Source organism: Sander vitreus, chromosome 9, assembly GCF_031162955.1.
Source record: "Sander vitreus isolate 19-12246 chromosome 9, sanVit1, whole genome shotgun sequence".
NCBI classification, from domain to species: domain Eukaryota; kingdom Metazoa; phylum Chordata; class Actinopteri; order Perciformes; family Percidae; genus Sander; species Sander vitreus.
The window spans coordinates 25,460,157-25,478,229 of record NC_135863.1 but is presented as its reverse complement, the minus strand read 5'-3'; the positions used below and the strand labels follow the sequence as shown (position 1 = coordinate 25,478,229).

The 18,073-nt window shown below is 44.6% G+C and overlaps 1 protein-coding gene across 1 annotated transcript in view; it reads left to right on the top strand.

Moving 5' to 3' along the window:
* The window catches only part of mcf2l2 (MCF.2 cell line derived transforming sequence-like 2), a 272,628-nt gene that overhangs the window by 148,875 nt on the left and 105,680 nt on the right, over positions 1-18,073 (top strand). The window contains exons 19-21 of the mRNA XM_078259471.1: positions 13,941-14,033; positions 14,425-14,517; positions 17,867-17,989. Coding sequence (XP_078115597.1) covers positions 13,941-14,033; positions 14,425-14,517; positions 17,867-17,989 — 309 coding nt within the window. The remainder of the gene's footprint in view (positions 1-13,940; positions 14,034-14,424; positions 14,518-17,866; positions 17,990-18,073) is intronic.

Here is an 18,073-nt window from a genome sequence, read left to right as displayed (position 1 = left end):
AATTCTAATCTTTTTGGCTCTATACACCACCACAATGGAGTTGAAATGAAACAAACAAGATGTGCTTTAACTGCAGACTTTCAGCTTTAATTTGAGGGTATTTACATCCAAATCAGGTGAACGGTGTAGGAATTACAACAGTTTGTATATATGCCTCCCACTTTTTAAGGGACCAAAAGTAATGGGACAGATTAACAATCATAAATCAAACTTTCACTTTTTAATACTTGGTTGCAAATCCTTTGCATTCAATTACAGCCTGAAGTCTGGAACGCATAGACATCACCAGACGCTGGGTTTCATCCCTGGTGATGCTCTGCCAGGCCTCTACTGCAACTGTCTTCAGTTCCTGCTTGTTCTTGGGGCATTTTCCCTTCAGTTTTGTCTTCAGCAAGTGAAATGCATGCTCAATCGGATTCAGGTCAGGTGATTGACTTGGCCATTGCATAACATTCCACTTCTTTCCCTTAAAAAACTCTTTGGTTGCTTTCGCAGTATGCTTCGGGTCATTGTCCATCTGCACTGTGAAGCGCCGTCCAATGAGTTCTGAAGCATTTGGCTGAATATGAGCAGATAATATTGCCCGAAACACTTCAGAATTCATCCTGCTGCTTTTGTCAGCAGTCACATCATCAATAAATACAAGAGAACCAGTTCCATTGGCAGCCATACATGCCCACGCCATGACACTACCACCACCATACTTCACTGATGAGGTGGTATGCTTTGGATCATGAGCAGTTCCTTTCCTTCTCCATACTCTTCTCTTCCCATCACTCTGGTACAAGTTGATCTTTGTCTCATCTGTCCATAGGATGTTGTTCCAGAAATGTGAAGGCTTTTTTAGATGTTGTTTGGCAAACTCTAATCTGGCCTTCCTGTTTTTTGAGGCTCACCAATGGTTTACATCTTGTAGTGAACCCTCTGTATTCACTCTGGTGAAGTCTTCTTGATTGTTGACTTTGACACACATACACCTACCTCCTGGAGAGTGTTCTTGATCTGGCCAACTGTTGTGAAGGGTGTTTTCTTCACCAGGGAAAGTATTCTTCGGTCATCCACCACAGTTGTTTTCCGTGGTCTTCCGGGTCTTTTGGTGTTGCTGAGCTCACCGGTGCGTTCTTTCTTTTTAAGAATGTTCCAAACAGTTGATTTGGCCACACCTAATGTTTTTTGCTATCTCTCTGATGGGTTTGTTTAGATTTTTTCAGCCTAATGATGGCTTGCTTCACTGATAGTGACAGCTCTTTGGATCTCATATTGAGAGTTGACAGCAACAGATTCCAAATGTAAATAGCACACTTGAAATGAACTCTGGACCTTTTATCTGCTCCTTGTAAATGGGATAATGAGGGAATAACACACACCTGGCCATGGAACAGCTGAGCAACCAATTGTCCCATTACTTTTGGTCCCTTAAAAAGTGGGAGGCACATATACAAACTGTTGTAATTCCTACACCGTTCACCTGATTTGGATGTAAATACCCTCAAATTAAAGCTGAAAGTCTGCAGTTAAAGCACATCTTGTTCGTTTCATTTCAACTCCATTGTGGTGGTGTATAGAGCCAAAAAGATTAGAATTGTGTCGATGTCCCAATATTTATGGACCTGACTGTACGTAGTTGTCTGGTCTGCCATGATAGGATTGATGTAGAAACCTGCCTTCCGTCTGGCGCTCATAATACCAATAGTCTTCTGCTTGGTGGAAATGTATAGACCCTATCATAAGATAATATTGATGATTACCATCAATGTTTGTCGTCCCTCTGACATAAGGTAACGCTACATATCCTTTACTGGCTTCCCTTCCTTCTTCTGGGGGAAACATGTCTGTATTAAGAATGCAAGTTAACTTTTTAGTCACCATAAAATCGTCACAGATATTTCTATCCATATCTATGCTAAAGGGCATGTCCTTTTGGGCTTTAAGGTAATCCTTGTTTTCCAGTCCTGCTGGCACAGACCCACCTAACATTCCTCCTATCTGATACCATAAGAACTGGCAAACATGATGTCTGTCACTCTCATTGTGGCATTTATCAAGGGTGTCTTTAAATTTGCCAATTGTGCCGAGAGGGTACGGGGAGAACCCGTTCCTAGACGCCACATGCGGAAATAAAACGTCCCATCTCCTCTCTGCGTGGAATTGGTGCCCTCCAGTTTGTTCTGAATACATTCCCAAGTCATTTTTCTCCCAACTGGTCCTATTAGCTATCAGCCAATTTCTCACACTGGTATTATTGAGGTTTGGAATGGTGAGAAAGAATTCCCTAAACCCGTTAGAGTGTCTCACAGAATTCCACACCGGTCTCTGGATTTTCATCACTTTCCCCAGAGGGTTTCGCCCACTGGTAGTGAAAAGCGTCCAGTTAAAGTGTGTTTGACTAATATCCGGCCTCTCTAGGAAACAGTACAGGCACTCAGCCCGGGCTTCGCGCTCCTTTTACCTCTCCCTTTCCGGCTGAATACCTGGTCTCTCAGGCTTTCCTCTTCTGAGGCCTGACTCACAGGATTAGAATAGGTCCGTACCGTATCCTGAACGTCCAGGGTTTCAGGTAACCGATTGTAACTTATGCCTCCTTCCCTTATCGCACAATAATTACCGTTTCCGTGTATCGTGCAATCAGAGAGGGTGAAATTCTGGATGTACTCAGTGGCCCACACCCTACTACCCTACTACGCACAAACCCAGTAATTGTAGTACAATTCCGGGCCTTGGTTGTGGTGTTGCAAGAGCAATTTAGCGCTGCTTCCACCCTAAATGTTTCCCCAGTGAACTTTTACATCAAGGTATTGCACCCGCAACTTTCATTTCCAGTCGCTGACCTATTAAATGGGTCGCTGAGTAGGCTTTCCCATTTTCTTCCATTATCAGTCTCCTTCTGGTATTTCCATTGCGGTAGTTTACTTAGGCACATCTCATTGTCCTCTCTGTGACCAATTAGGCCACAGAAGGTTTCTGCCCACTCTATTTTCCATTCTGATTCGGTGTCTGACGTGCTACTGGCTAATTGCCCATTGGGTAGTAAAATTTCAGTTTCTATCAAAGTTTCCCATGGTCCATAGCATGTCTGAGTTTCGGTTTTCGTGATTTTCCACACCGTGTGTGGTCCATCTACTGCTAGAAATATTATCGTCCAGAGAACGATAAACAGCGTCATCAGTGGGGCGAACCACCCTTTGCACCATTCATTAGGGTGCTAAGGTACATTTTTTCCCATGACCCTGTCCTGCAGAGGTGTTGACTCCATCTGCAAGACAAGAGCAGAGGGTGGTTGTTAGTGGCTTTCCTTATCCTAAATTCCAGTCACCGCCGGTGCACTCGGCTCCGGGGTTTCTGTTTTCTCCCCTAGGAGTTTAAACCCCTCGGGTGGGCGTAACTCATACGATTCAGTTTTCAGAGTTCCCTCCAAATCCCTTGCCCTTCTCCTAAATACCCCTACCTTCCGGTAAGAGGTTTTTCGTTTACTATCGACGCACTTGCCTATAAAGCTTCCCAGACTACTCTTGATTGTTCCATGAGTGAGAAATTTCTCCTTAGCTCCCCCGGTAATCCAGTCATATTGACATCGTGGCACATTGCCCTTGTGAATCCCTTACAAGCTTGGACCATAACATCCCCAAGTACAGCCTGCATTCCATGTCTGGCTCCCCAGGTTTTGACTTTCATTACCTCTGGGTAGCTCATAGCCATTCTAGCCTCCCTGTATATCATGGTTTGGCTCGGAGGGTCTCTATCAAAAAGATCCGAAGCCCTGAAGCACTTGTATTGTGCGTACGGGTCACATGTGACGAAACCCGTAGGGGATCCTTTGCAACATTCATTAGGCAACTCATGGTGGTCATATCTCCCCACTGTTGCCCTGCAAGCTATATGATCTACACATCTTTCGCAGAACGTTAACCTTGCATTACCACTGCACTCTATCCCTGTTTTAGCCACCACTGATCTCTTTGTTGCGGGTCTGATTGCCCTCACCCACTGCCAGAGTATCTCATAGCATTGACGCCCCCACAATGGACCAACACTCTGGTATGCATGCTTCCCATTTCAGAACATCGTCTGTTCTTTCATCATCATTTTTTCCTACCCATGGGACTCCTCTATAGTCGATTGACAGCAGAAATCTGTACCTAGGGTCTACTGTTGCCATCTTGGGTGTGTCTCTTTCTAAGCTGTAATTGGGTAATATGTACAGGATATTTCCAATCTTTTAATACTACCAAGTTGTTTGGTAGCTGGAACTGAACTACACCCTGAAGTTTTGATTTAACTCCTGCCTCTGTCTTCGTGTAATCCGAGTATATCCAGACCTCGTCTCCGTCCTGAAAGACAGGAGAGACATTGGTTACTTGTTTTGGTTTGTACTCTGCCAATTTACCCTGGCTTAGTGCTTCATTCATATAGGCCACTCCCGCGGGAGTGTCCCATTCCTCTTTGAGGGTTGTTAGAATGAGTCCTTTTACTTCCCTCACAGCCCTCTCAGCCACCCCATTGGTATGGCTGATGTAAGGTGTAGAATATATTACCCGGATGCCCTGGCTCTCCAGTAATTCCCTAACCTGCTCATTTTTTAAGTGAAACCCATTATCCATTCTAATGGTTTTCGGTTTCCGTTTAAGTAGCCAATCGGCTAACCTGTGTGCTACAACATTACCTGTTGCTCTTTTAAGAGGGAACACTTGCGTGTCTCCTCCTGCGTTGTCCACTATGACTAGGAACTGTTTGTGACCGCATTTCCCACCCTTGGTTAACATTCCAATATCCATGCTAAAATGTTCCCCCGGGGTTTTTATCTCTCGGTCTTGGTACGGAGTCTTTTTCCTACCCCTATCCTACTCCTATCGTTTTGCACAACGCGCATCAATTCCCTGAGCCTGGGTATTTTTATGTCAGCTTTCTGACACCATCTCCTCATTCTTTCTTCGCCTACGTGAACTAACGTACCATGCAACTCTTTCACATAGTGCAGGGCCTCCTTGTCTGGCAGCTCAAACATTCCCTCTTCATTCCTCCAGTGCTCTGGGAGAATGGTAAAATGGTTATAGAGGGATGATCTGGCCTGAACAAGGTTAACTACTTCTGCATTCCCTACATGTACCCTAGCTGTTTGGCCAGTGTGGCTCTTTACATGTTGGACTGACAGAAGGAACGTTTTCATGAGTTGGCTGATCGCCATCCATTCTTCCTTGTGTTTCAGATCTTGACCACGATTGTCCTGAAACCCCCTTACCTCCCAGTAAGGTAAATCCTCCTTGAGAGCTGTGGCTACATAGACAGAATCTGTGATTATGTGTAACCTTCTGATTTTTCTCCTCTTGGCTGCAGCCATCCCTTGTAGACACGCTTTTACCTCGGCCACCTGCGCACTTCCAATAGTAGTCCCTTTCTTTCTCTCAATTTCCTTATCATATCTTTTAAGGATGTAGGCCCAGTAAGCTTTTTTCCCATCCTCTTTTCTTTTCGATCTGTCTGTGTATAGGACCCAGCTCGCTTCGTCTAGCAACTCTGGTTCTGGAGGTTTCACTTTCTTTCCGGATTTCACTACCTTCACTAAGGGATCTTGGAGCATGATTCCCCATGCATCCCATCTTCCTTTTAAGGCTTTTGATCCATCTAGCTTTGCTTTGGTCAGGGTCTGGGTTGCTCCTAACTCAAAGGACACCTTCATACCAGTATTGTCCCCATACGTTCGAAGGTATGGGTAGAACCTATACAGTACGCATAGCTCCCTTTCATCATTCAATAATCTTTTCTCTGTGGGCCTCCAGGAGGCAGAAAGGTTGAGACAGGTTTCCTTGCCCTGTACCACTTTCACGTTTCCCCCGAGGTCGTCCACAGATACAAGGACTCTGATTGGGTGACATTGGGTGTCACATGTTTTAGAGTTTCCTGCTTTTCTTTGCAATACTCTATGAGTCTCTGTACTTTAGCTTGCTCCTCCTCGGTGAGAGGTCTGTCATGCGTTTGCATGCGTCTTTTTTCCTCATCTCTGGTTCTAAAGCCCTTCTTTAACTCGTGGCACTCCTTTGCCCTTCCTGCATAGTGTGGTATATGTGCTGCCACATATTCCAACTTTCCCAGCACTTGTTCTGTTTCTAGTACTGTCTTGGGTATTTTGAGATCATCCAGGTAGTTGTCTGAAATATCCCTCCCTTCAGTGCTTATCATGAAGCCAAGGTACTTCACCTTTTGATCTACCTATCTCACATTTTTTCATCCCGAACTTGAATCCAGCGGTTTTTAACTGGTTGATAACTTCTTCCAGCAAACTCAAATGTTCTTCTTCTGTCTCAGTAGCAATGAGGACATCATCAATATATAGATAAACTTTCAGCCCTTCTAGAACCTTTTCCACTGTCTCTTGGAAAACATTAGGACTGTTACAAAATACGTACAGGTACGCTGTTTTGTTTAGCTGAAAGCATGTTTTCATACTGCATCTGTCAGATATGGGTATAGACCAGAACCCATTGGCTAGGTCAATAGTGGTATACAATTTTGCCTTAGTGGCCTCCCTGATGATCTTCTGGGGATTCAACATCGTTCTTTGGTCTTTTTGAGTCCGATCATTTCATTCTTTAAGGTTGTGTACAAATCTAAATCCCCCATCCGTCTTGTCTACTGCCTGGATGGGTGTGAGACATGGAGGTTCTGGCTCTATCACTAGAACTCCCTGTTTTACCAGTTCATCAATAGTTACCGGAATTTCCTTAGCACCATCAAGTTTCACAGGGTATTGCTTCACTTTCCCTGGTGACCCTCCTTTGATCTGATAGGGTTCCATATCCACTAATCCACAATCGTTTTTGAACTCAGAGTATTTTCCTTTCCTGCGGATCTCTTCTAGCCTGATTTTGTCTGTTATCTCAGTCTCACTGAGTATTCTCTCCATTTGTTGTTCGTTATTTATCTCCTTCAACCACCTGACCTTCTCTGCCTTCTCTAAGTCTTGCAATCCCATGAGGTTCATAGGGCCCATGAGTACCCTTGAGCCATCATAGTTTCCTAGTTTCATAGGTCATCCCATCTGCCATGACCACAGAGGTCTGGTCTCCGGTGGGTGATACTACTCTACTGGTGGACATTGCTCCGGTATCAACTGTATATACTTCTCCTTTCCATTTAGCCTTTAACTCACCCTGCTCCTTAAAGGCTACTTGGTTTAGAAGTTCTAAGATGGTTGGCTGCTCCACTTTGCGTCCCAGTCCTTCCTGTCCTGAATTAGCTGAGCCTTTTGCTCCGGAGTCAGAGTTTTGTACACTTTATTTGTCACTCCGGGCCTCTTCGGTGCCCCCGGAGGTTTTTTTTTGTAGGTCTTTTTGGGTGCATTCGGCGCACCATTCTCTGTTACAGGAGCACTTTTGCTGTTGCTGCTCTGAGCATTGGACTGCCCGGGTGGTGGCGCCTGCGGGTTCTGCGCCTTGGCCTTTGGGTGGGCCTGGTTCGCGGGTTTCTCTGTTTTTTTTGTTTTTGTCATGAGGGTCTTGCGATCATACATGATTAGGTTTTGCGTTTTCTGCTCTGTTAACCAGAAGGCCCATCCTGTACAGAGGTTAACTCTTTTCTTAACTTAAGCACTTAGCACTTACTTTTCCTCAAAGTATGTGCTATTACCAGGTACTCCTCTAAGAGATCGCATTGCAACACTCAGAGTCATTTCCCCTTTTTGCACAGACTGACTGAGTGACTCTACCTCTTCCTCTACGGGGTTGAGACCATGTGCCTCACTAGTTCTGCACCCGTTCGGGACGTGAACTCCGTTCTTCCTGAGCACAAGAGTCATCTGAGGGGTGTCCATCTGTTCCATTGTGAACCCACTCTTCCTGACTTGTTGTAAATATTCTGTATCACTCTGTCCTGATTTCCTTGCTGGTACAATATCCAGCAAGCTAACCTGCCCCATTGGGAAGGTGACATCTTCCTGCTCTGGCTCTAACCCTCCTACCAAGAGCGTGTCCCATTGGCTCTTGGCGCTCCCCCTTCCTGATCCAGAGGATCGGATGGAGGGCCACTTTTCTGCCGTTCTGAGTGCTTGCTGCTGCAAGAAGGTATCAATCTCCTCAGGATCTTCGTCCTGAGGTCCCTGTTCCTTCTGTTATCTCTACCTCGAGGTGGTCTAGGAGGCTCCCATCCACTCGATCCCCGGTAGGGGTCCGAATCTGGATCGTCTCCTCCATCGCCCCCCGAATCTCTCGCTGACCTACCCCGCGGGTTCTGGTCTGCAAACTGTCTTTCTATAGATCTGTCTCTCCTTATACAGCCTTCTCTGTAAAAGTCATATCCCTGTCTGAGATACGACATTTTCCCTTGGGTGCCTGATCTATACTCCTCCTTTCTCCCAGTGATACTGGGTACCAGACCGCTTCCTCTCAGATAGGCTCTTCCTCCCAGTCTGAGTGATATTCCCCCTCCTCAAAGAGTCTAGGGTTATACCAATCGTTCTCAGTCCGGTAGGTGGGCTCACTGCACAGGTACTTGTCTGGTCTGTACTTGGTATCTGGCATTGGTCTGGTGATTTTTCCCAGCCTGCCTCTAGAGGTCTTTTTTGGTATTGGTGGATCACAAATGGTTACCCTTCATATCAGGTGCCGACCTGGGGGAACCATTGTCTGGAGTCCCTTGGGTCGGTCCCCTGTAGGACTTAGGATGCTCCTTGGCTGAGGAGCGACTATAGGAGCCCTGGGTCTTCTGCCTCCTGCCTAGGTGGTTTTCTTTCCCTACTGCGACTTTTGCTTCTTCCCCTGGTCGGGGTGCATGATGGGGGAACATTATCCTCCTCATCAGTCTCTATTACAGGCCTGTTTGTTTTCACTTTGTGTTTCCTACGAGCTCCTATGGGCGGAGAGGATCCATTGCTCGTCACAGGGGAGTTTCCCCTGTGACGTACGTTTAGCGTGCTCAGCACCCTAGTGAGCCCCGGTAGTATTGGCGAGGGGCTCGATGGCCTAGGCAATGGGGACCCAGGCAGGGCTGTGCTTCCTGTTCTCTGACTAGGGATTGTTGGTGTATCATTTAGTGAGTAGAGGGGGTTGAATCTCCAAATTGCTTCCTGATAGATATGCTCATCGAGTTCGTCTGCCTGATCATTTCCTCCTACCCAGCGTGGGGTTGGAATGCACTGAAGCGAGCGTGGGAGCTGATTCCCAAAGTTGACTGGTGGGGGGGCTTTCCTGAACTCAGTAATTGGAGGAAGGACTTGGGACGAGTTCCTTTCATCGCCCCAGCCATCCCTTTCTAATTCTCCCCCCTCGTCAACCTGGTTTCCATCCTCCCTGTGATCCTCTACATCTCCCTCTGACTCAGCACCCTCATCATTTTCATCCTCATCATCTGCTGTCACTAGTGCATCTCCCTCTCGGTCAGCAGGCAGGAGAATGTAGAATTTTTCTCCCCCGAACAGAGGAAGTATATCTTTTATCCAAGTGAGGAGGACTTCAGGAGGATCTTCCCGGTCTCTCCCTCTCAGATTTATTGTCACCATTTCTCCTGCCTCTGCCGAGTTAACCAAGGGGTGTATTGCCCTGATGAATGTTTCCCTATCTGTTGCTCTATACACCGCACGGTATCCATCACTCTCGTCAGTGCTTAAGCTTTCTATCCTTTGGTAGTTCCCTTATTTACACGGTGGTAAGGAGCGGATTTCTTCAATATATCCTACTCCAATCTGATCCACTATCTCCTGCTCATAATCTGGCAGTAGAGGCTTCCTCATATATGTCTTGAGGCATTCTGAGGTGTGTACGAACGTGCCACTATCCATCGGGGCCGTCTCCTTAAGGATTCGCACTATCCGGGTCTGCAGGTATTGCACTTCCTCTGTTCTCTGGAGCGAAGGAGCCCCTTGAGGAGCCTAACGCATTTCCAGGAGTAGTTGGGTTGCTTTGTACTGCCTGCTGTCTACCCTGAGCTCCTAGAGAAGTGTCTCCTGGTCCCTCTTCTAGGTACCCGGGTATACCATATCCTCCAATTTTAATTGGAATTTGTACCACTACATCTTCACGGGGCGTGTGAACGTTCCGATCCGGTCGCAGAAACGGGTCCGGGTAGAGGTGCTCTGGGCATCCCAGAGCTCTCTCTATTTCCCCCATGACCGTTTCCATGCAACAGATCACCCATTCACAGCTCCTGTGTTTCTGTAGCATCTTAGCTAGGGCCTGCACACTATCTTGGTGTGAGTACTTGAAAATCCCATCACCGAACAGGGTAATCACCCTGCACGGATATTTGGCTGCTAACGCTCCCTACTGTAATGTTCTGTACAGGTACTTCTTGTCTTCCTCATCATAGAACATAGATGCTAACCTGTCAGGGCTATTACTTCCACTGTAGCAACAGTGGATAATTTCCCCATAGCTTCCACTGTCTTCCACATTTTTTGTTGAACTATTGTTCCGTCAGGCAAGGGAGCAGTGGGTCCCCAGTCACATGATTTGGGGAACCTTCGTTTTGGGGACCCTCCTCCGTGGTCCAGCGACCTGTTAGATGGATTAAACCACGAGGTCAATCTCATTTGCGCGGGGAATGGTTCACACTTCCCGATATCTCCATGGAAGTATTTTATCGATCCGTTCCCTAGCCTTATCATACTATATGACAGCCCTAAGGCTGGGTTTAATCTAGAACTACGAGCTCTTTGCCTCTCTTCGTCCTCAAGATCTGTGTCCTCAAATACAGATACGGTGCCAGCATCTGCAGATGCCATGCTAGGGGGGGTGTACTTTGGTACTTTCTTCGTGCGGGTTTCCCGTTTCTATATAATTCCCCTGCCGTCTGATTGGGTCCTACTTTATTACTAATTGACTTATTCGCGTTGTTTTTGTCTTTTTTCGACAACTTCACCTAACCCTTTCGTAATTGGCAGGTCTTAACCCGCGATCCTTCTATTTTAGCCGGTACATAGAAGGTTACGGTGTGCCTGCCGTTCCTAGGGGTTGTAGCTCCTATACCTATGGCCTTTAAGTACAGTTGCACGGCACGCTACTTCAATCTCTAGCTCTAAAGCGTTTTGTTTTGAACCTGCTAACTCTTTTGTAATTAGGTTCGGACCTCTGAGAAGTGGTTAACCTGTTTTGCCTCTTCTAGTTATCTTCTTTAACTTTGCGTTACAGTTCTTAACACACTGCCCCACGTATGGGCGCCATGATGAACGATGTGGCAGTTATCGAGACTTCGTATCACTTTTATTTTAAAAGCTAACTCCTCTTATATCTTCCCCTCGATAACCCTCGTTCTACTATGCCCTCTTCTGCCGTACAGTTAACACAAGTCACCGTCAGCGGAGCGGATGTTTTGGCCTATATAAAAGGAGTTATTTCAGATACTTCCCTGTCTTTTTATTTTTTAAAGAGACACACATGCCTGTATTAAAGGGCCCTCGCCTGGGTCAGGGAACCCGAAGGCGAGGCAAGAGACTTTGATTAACACCCTAGATGTCCCCTTGATCACGGGCGTTTTAACCTCCTATATAAAAAAAGTACTGCCCGAGGGAATCTTCATAACCATATGATTTTCAGTAATACTCAGTTTAAAGCTGCTCTTCGCGGAATCACCAAAAGCTCAAATCCGCTGAAAAATGCGGTCTCCGATGAGTTGAGAGGAGGCTTGCTGTCAAAATCGGTCCCCACTGGGTTGCAACTCACCCAGCGGTTAAAGAGGAGTCAAAAACTGCCTCCTGTAGGGTGTTCCCCTACCGCTTGGCAGGGTTGAATAAAAAGAGGAAAAAATAAAAGTCTTCCAAAAAGGCACAAAACGAATATGCGGGTTTTGTTCCCTAGTCCAAACTTGAACTCAGGTATTTTTATTTTAATTAAAGCAGAAAGTTAAAAAAGGCAAAAAGCTAAACAGAAAGAAAATGAACAAAAATGTCCGTAACAGAGTGAAATGAATGCTAAGATACGGATGTCCTTTTGGTAAAAATGCCCCAAAAAAGATCAACCAACTCGTGCCTGTCAGCAAGTTACCTCTATTTATACATACATTGATAAGTTTCCTAGCCCAACACAAGCTCAGGTATTTTTATTTATTTTATAAAGAAAAGCAAAGATAACTAACTAACTAAAATCAGGCTAGAACTAACTAAAAATAAAATGCACTACACTCAAAACCAATCTGATTCTATGAGTTTCCCTCCAAGTGCTGAGAGGTTTAATAAATCTTAGAAGTCCCACTGCCCGAAGGCACGAGGTACCCTATTCTGTCCCTAAGTGCCATACTCCGTACCGGATAGGCTCGACGAGTGTTCCCTCCCGATTGGAGGCCCTTGACCCTCTGTGCTGTGAGCACGAGGAGTCTGGGCCTGCCCCAAAAAAAGAGGGTGCTTTGACTTGCAAAGTCTTGCTTCTCTTTTTATACATCCTTTGGTCAGTGCACTCCCCCTTGCTTTGCATGGGTTGTCTTACCACTTCACATGGCCTTATAGGGTAATATCATTTAATGCAGACACAGGTTAAGAGACATGTGCAGGGAGGACTTTTTCATGTGACTACTTATAGTCAGAATTATTATATATTATATTATATATATATATTATTATAGTCAGTACAGAAGGACAGGAACTGGCGCTCCACTCATGACCTCTGCACGACCTTTTCGCCTGCGGCCTCACACTCTGTCAGGCAGTCACAAAGCAATCCACACATACATTTCTAAATATGTTTCTAAGCAAAAATTATAGTAACACTAGCAGCATCATTTTCAGCATGATTACATTTCTAAAGCAGTAATGCAGGTTTAACTTTTTTTTGTTCTACACAATCCATCTCCCTTCTCTCTCAGGCATTTACATACATACAGGATGTGCAGCAATGAGTCAACAGTTTGTGCTCGGCCATTTCCTCTCGCACCTCTCTACACACACTGGGTGTCATGTCTTATCACTTGAAAAAATGTACTGCACTTGCTGGAACACACTTATCATATGCATTAATATAAATGTAAAACAGATTAATACGTTTTCAAGCACTCACGCAGATTAATATATTTTTAGCTGTTTTTGGATTTATACATTCTATGCAGCAATATAGCTGTTTTTGGATTTTCAATAGCTGTTTTTGGATTTTCAACTGAACGCTTCGTTCAACAGCCTAAGGTCTTACAAAGCTAACACTTTTGTCCGATTTCATTTTAAGGCATTTTTGTGAATTTCAGAGGTCTCGTTAGGAGGATGCTAGCTCTCATTGAAAGAGCTCCATCCAGCTCACTGCGGGCTCTATCAATGAGACTCGCGGACACTGGAACCTGTGGTAAGAGATTGCGGGTGTAACAAGCTCACTGAGCGCGCTCTCACTCACACACACCGGCCATTTAGCAGGAAGAGGGGAGGGAGAGCCGCGGGCTGCCGGCCATGACGGAGCTCCATCAAGCTCACAGCGGGCTGGGGTCTGTGAAGGAGGACAGGCCGGGCAGCGAGGCAGCAATACAGGCAGCACCGGCCGCTGAACTCTGACACACAGTCAGACAAAATTTGCAATTAGCCATACATTTTTGTAAAACGGCACATATTTGACTTCTACATAGTTGATTTCTCACATAAAAAAGTCTCAAAAGTGAATTTAGTGATGAAATAGCAGACGAACAATGTATAAAAGTTCTGAGATCTGCGTGACCTAGATTCACAAGACAAACTGATCCCAGATCAGTCAGTGACCTATGTAAATTTTAGGGCGTTACAAAGATAGAAGGTAGAGCCAAATAAGGTAGGAGTTGAGGAGTTGACGTCAACTTTTAGCTTTGTTGAGATTCGCCCGCTTTCAGCAGCAGTTTCAAATTGTGAGATTTGCATAGGAAAGAGGTGTCAATGGGACTTTGAGGTTCTCTGTATGTCCTTTTTACCCACCGAACTGTCGTAATTCAACTATGACAAGGTAAACTCAGTTTTGCATTCTATCACCCCTTTAAGGCACTCTCTTTACTCAGACATGTCTTTGTTTTGTCAGAAAGAAGAGCTTCAGGTGTATGAGAAGTACTGTCAGAATAAACCCCGCTCTGAAGTCCTCTGGAGACAGTGTGGAGACAGCCTCTTTTTTCAGGTAACACACACACACGCACGCACACACACACACACACACACACACACACACACACACACACACACACACACACACACACACACACACACACACTCTCTCTCTCTCTCTTATGGTGCTGTTTATGATGTTAAACTTAAGTCTTTGGTCAGTTGTTCCATACACTAAGATAACACTGTATAACCTAAATGGTAGAATTTAAATCTAACAGAAACATCTACATTTTGCGACATAACCTAATAGGACAGGTGTGTTTTAATGTAACATAAACATTTTCCGTGACACTCAGGGGCCACCTTTTTGTTTTTTTTGGGGGGGGAGGGAATGCATTTCCCTGTTTTGCCTCCTCTGATGGTGGGTCTCTGCTGATGGAAAATGTTGTCTGTCATAACAGGAATGCCAGAAGAAACTGGACCACAAACTGTCTCTGGATGCCTACCTGCTAAAGCCTGTCCAGAGGATCACCAAATACCAACTCATGCTCAAGGTAACTACTAGGTAAAAACACACAGGACGCTGAAGCTGAGCTATTTTAACTTCGACGCCCATGTTATCCAATCTGTCAGTTCATACTATCTGCGATTAGGAGCGGAACGGCTGCACCGGCACGCCTGCTGGAGCAATCATTTCAGCGTCTCCCTTTATTTATTCCGCGAGCTGCAACTCCCGCGTAAGTAATCAAATACAAGAAGGCCACATAATAAAACAGATTTCAACATAAAAGGTATTTGGTGATTTTGGCTGTCTTGACTTCTCAGCTGTGTCTAAAGTGAGACCGACGGACGGACAGAGAGACATACACACACAACAAAACACTCAAGGTTTATGCTGGGCTTTTTTTGTTTGACGAACAATATGGCCAGTATTATTCCAGAATTCCGGCTATGTAGAACAACTACTGGACATACATTTTGTTATAAATAGCCATCTAATCCTTCATTTATCACATCACTATGATCCAAATTCCAAATGAAGCAGTTACAAAACTAAAAATCTAAGTAAAGCAATGCAATGTGGAAACAGTCATTAGTGCAAACAACACTAAAATTAGTACTGGACTTTCACTGTCAGCGCTCATGTGGCGATAGAGATGACACTCGCTAGGCTAGGGTTGTGGCACGAGGATTATGACCTCACTGTCCCCAATGGAAACAGCAGTCTGTTCTTTTTTTTTCTTTGGTATTTTTGTGTTTATTCTTTTTTTTTTCTTCCTTGCAGGGTACAAAATTAGCACCATCAACCAGCCAAATGCTAGTAAAATAGTGGTTGGTAGATTTACTCACCAGCCAAAGAAATTTGGTCAAATGTGAACATTCACTAGTCATTAGGCTGGTGGACTATGCCGTTATATTTATTTTATAGCAATTATATATTTTTAGCACAGAAAAATATATATTGCAAGCACATACATTACATTTCAAAGACAAGCAAACAAAAACAAAAATCTATTCCATGCTCAATAAAACATTCAGCATTTTTGCTACTATCCATATTAACATGCAGTAATACTCATGTGCCCTCACATGAACTCTTGCTCAGTGCGCTGAGCACTCTGGTCATGTCTCCCTCTCTCTCTCAACCTCTGCACTCTGTGCGTGCTTAACTCTGGCCTCACACACTCGCTAAACTTGCCGCAAAATTGTGCCACAAAATTAACCAATCAGAGAAGGTAAATTGTGATTGGCTGTTTATCTCCAATTAGCTCGCTAGAACTACCTACAGCAGTGATTCCCCAACCAGGTGTACTTATGCTGTTGCCAGGAGGTACTCTGAAAGATTGTGGAGCAGCTAAACTAATCAAAATAACAATAATTGAAATTATGATTACGATTTATGATGAATATATCAGCTGAAACACATACCGTAAAGTGTTATCAGTGTTATTCTAACCAACAACACACACACACACACACACACACACACACACACACACACAAATGTAATCTCATTTGATAGAGCAGATAGCTTCCCTATTGGAAACATTCATTCCATATACAGTATTTGTTAGAGGAGTGAATTTGCTCAAGAATCAATTTGTTGGCTGAAAGCCTACTGTGAAATTGCATACAGGTGTCAGCTAAATTGGCCCGTGTGATGAGTAGCGCCTTTAACGTGGGAATGGTTATGCGGTTCCTCTCATCAGTCCATGTGTTGTTTATGAGCGAAAAGATCCGCTCAACGGGAGCATTTGTGCCCGGTTAAAACCCTTTCACTGTCTATGGTTAAAACAACAGGTAAGAAGAGGCATTGTAACAATGTTTACAAATATACATTGTAACGCTGGCTGCACAGATTATGCAGACGCAGACTGCTACAATTGACTGACACACACACACACACACACACACACACACACACACACACACACACATTGTTAAAATCATATGCTGGACGCTTTATTAGTCTTTCTACATGGGTTTAGTTAATGAGCAGGCTATAATAAGACCACGTTGGCTATGTAATCGCTGACAACCGGGACAATTTCATAGTGGTTGGTGTAAACCGGGACATTTTAGACTTGGGACACGCAGCTGAAAATCGGGACTGTCCTGGTCAAATCGGGACTGTCCCAGTCAAACCGGGACGTCTGGTCACCCTACTTTACACTGTTCACTACGGCACAAGGTGCTTCCCGGTGTGTGCAGGTTGTGCGGTGTGTGTATCTGTTCGTGTGTTGAAGATGGTGGACACGTGAGTCCTAGCTAGCTGTGTACCGAATAAAAGTTTGAACTGAATAAACGTGTTTATTACAACTAACAATTATGTCGTGCTATTAGCTACCACTAACGTTAGCTCCTAGCTGATAGCCGGCAGCAGTTTGGGATGTTAAGAACGTTACATCGCTTTACATCGCTACAAGCTTTACAGCATACAGGCCGCCGATGTATTATAAGATAATACAAATTATGAATTACAGCCATTATATCCATTATTACAGCTACAGGAACTAAGGAGAACCGTGATATGAGCTTGCAGTGCAGGGCAGCTCAGCCAGGGGCCCGTGAGTCAGCTTGCATTCATTATACTCGTTCATTATGCCTAGTTAAATAACTCTGGATTCTGCTATTAGTGCATGTTACAAACATAAAGATTTAAATAAGGACTATTAAAGTCTATTACCAGTTTGGACTGGTACGTTAAAAAAAAAATTTCACTGATATATAGACATGTCTTTCGCCATATAAAGTCTTTCTGGGCCAGAGGGTTGCCAGACGTTGCAATTCCACCATTGTCCGCTAAACCCATGGATGCTTCAAAGCCTGGCGCTGTTCCTTGGGGCTTGCTGTTCGTCCGTAGATTTTTGTTTCCTGCTACTAGCGATCTACAAAGTAATTCTGACATAAAAGTAATTGACGACCAGCCAATCAGAATTTACCTTCTTTAATTCTCCGATTTGTTGATTTTGTGGTACATTTGTAACGCTGTGGCAAGTTGAGCGAGCGTGTGCGAGCAGAGTTGAGCGCACACAGAGTGCAGAGGTTGAGAGAGAGGGAGACATGACGGGAGTGCAGCAGCGGTCTGCCAGCGCACCGAGCAAGAGTTTGTGAGAGGGCATGAGTATTATTGCACGTTAATATGGATAATAGCAAATATGCAAATATATTTATTGAGCACAATAGATTTTAGCTTGCTTAAACCTGTGTATAATTTCTCGTCAAAATGTAATGTATGTGCTTTCAAAATATATTTCTCAAAATATACAATTGCCTACTCTGAGGCACAAATATTATGCCATAGTGGACAATTTAAAAAATAAAAATACATTTGGACCGTTCTTCCTTGTATCCTGCCTTATTCAATCTTTTTTAACTCCCTTCCTCCTTCACGTCTCCCAGGAGATGTTAAAATGCAGTAAGGGGGAGGGGACAGCTGAGTTGGAGGAGGCTTTAACCACCATGCTGGACATCATCAAGTCTGTCAACGACTCCATGCACCAGATAGCCATTACAGGCTTTGAGGTCAGTATGTAGAATTCATTCATCATTGCCATCATCATCATGTACAAAATTAATACGTTGAGAAAACTTGATAATTAGGGCAAC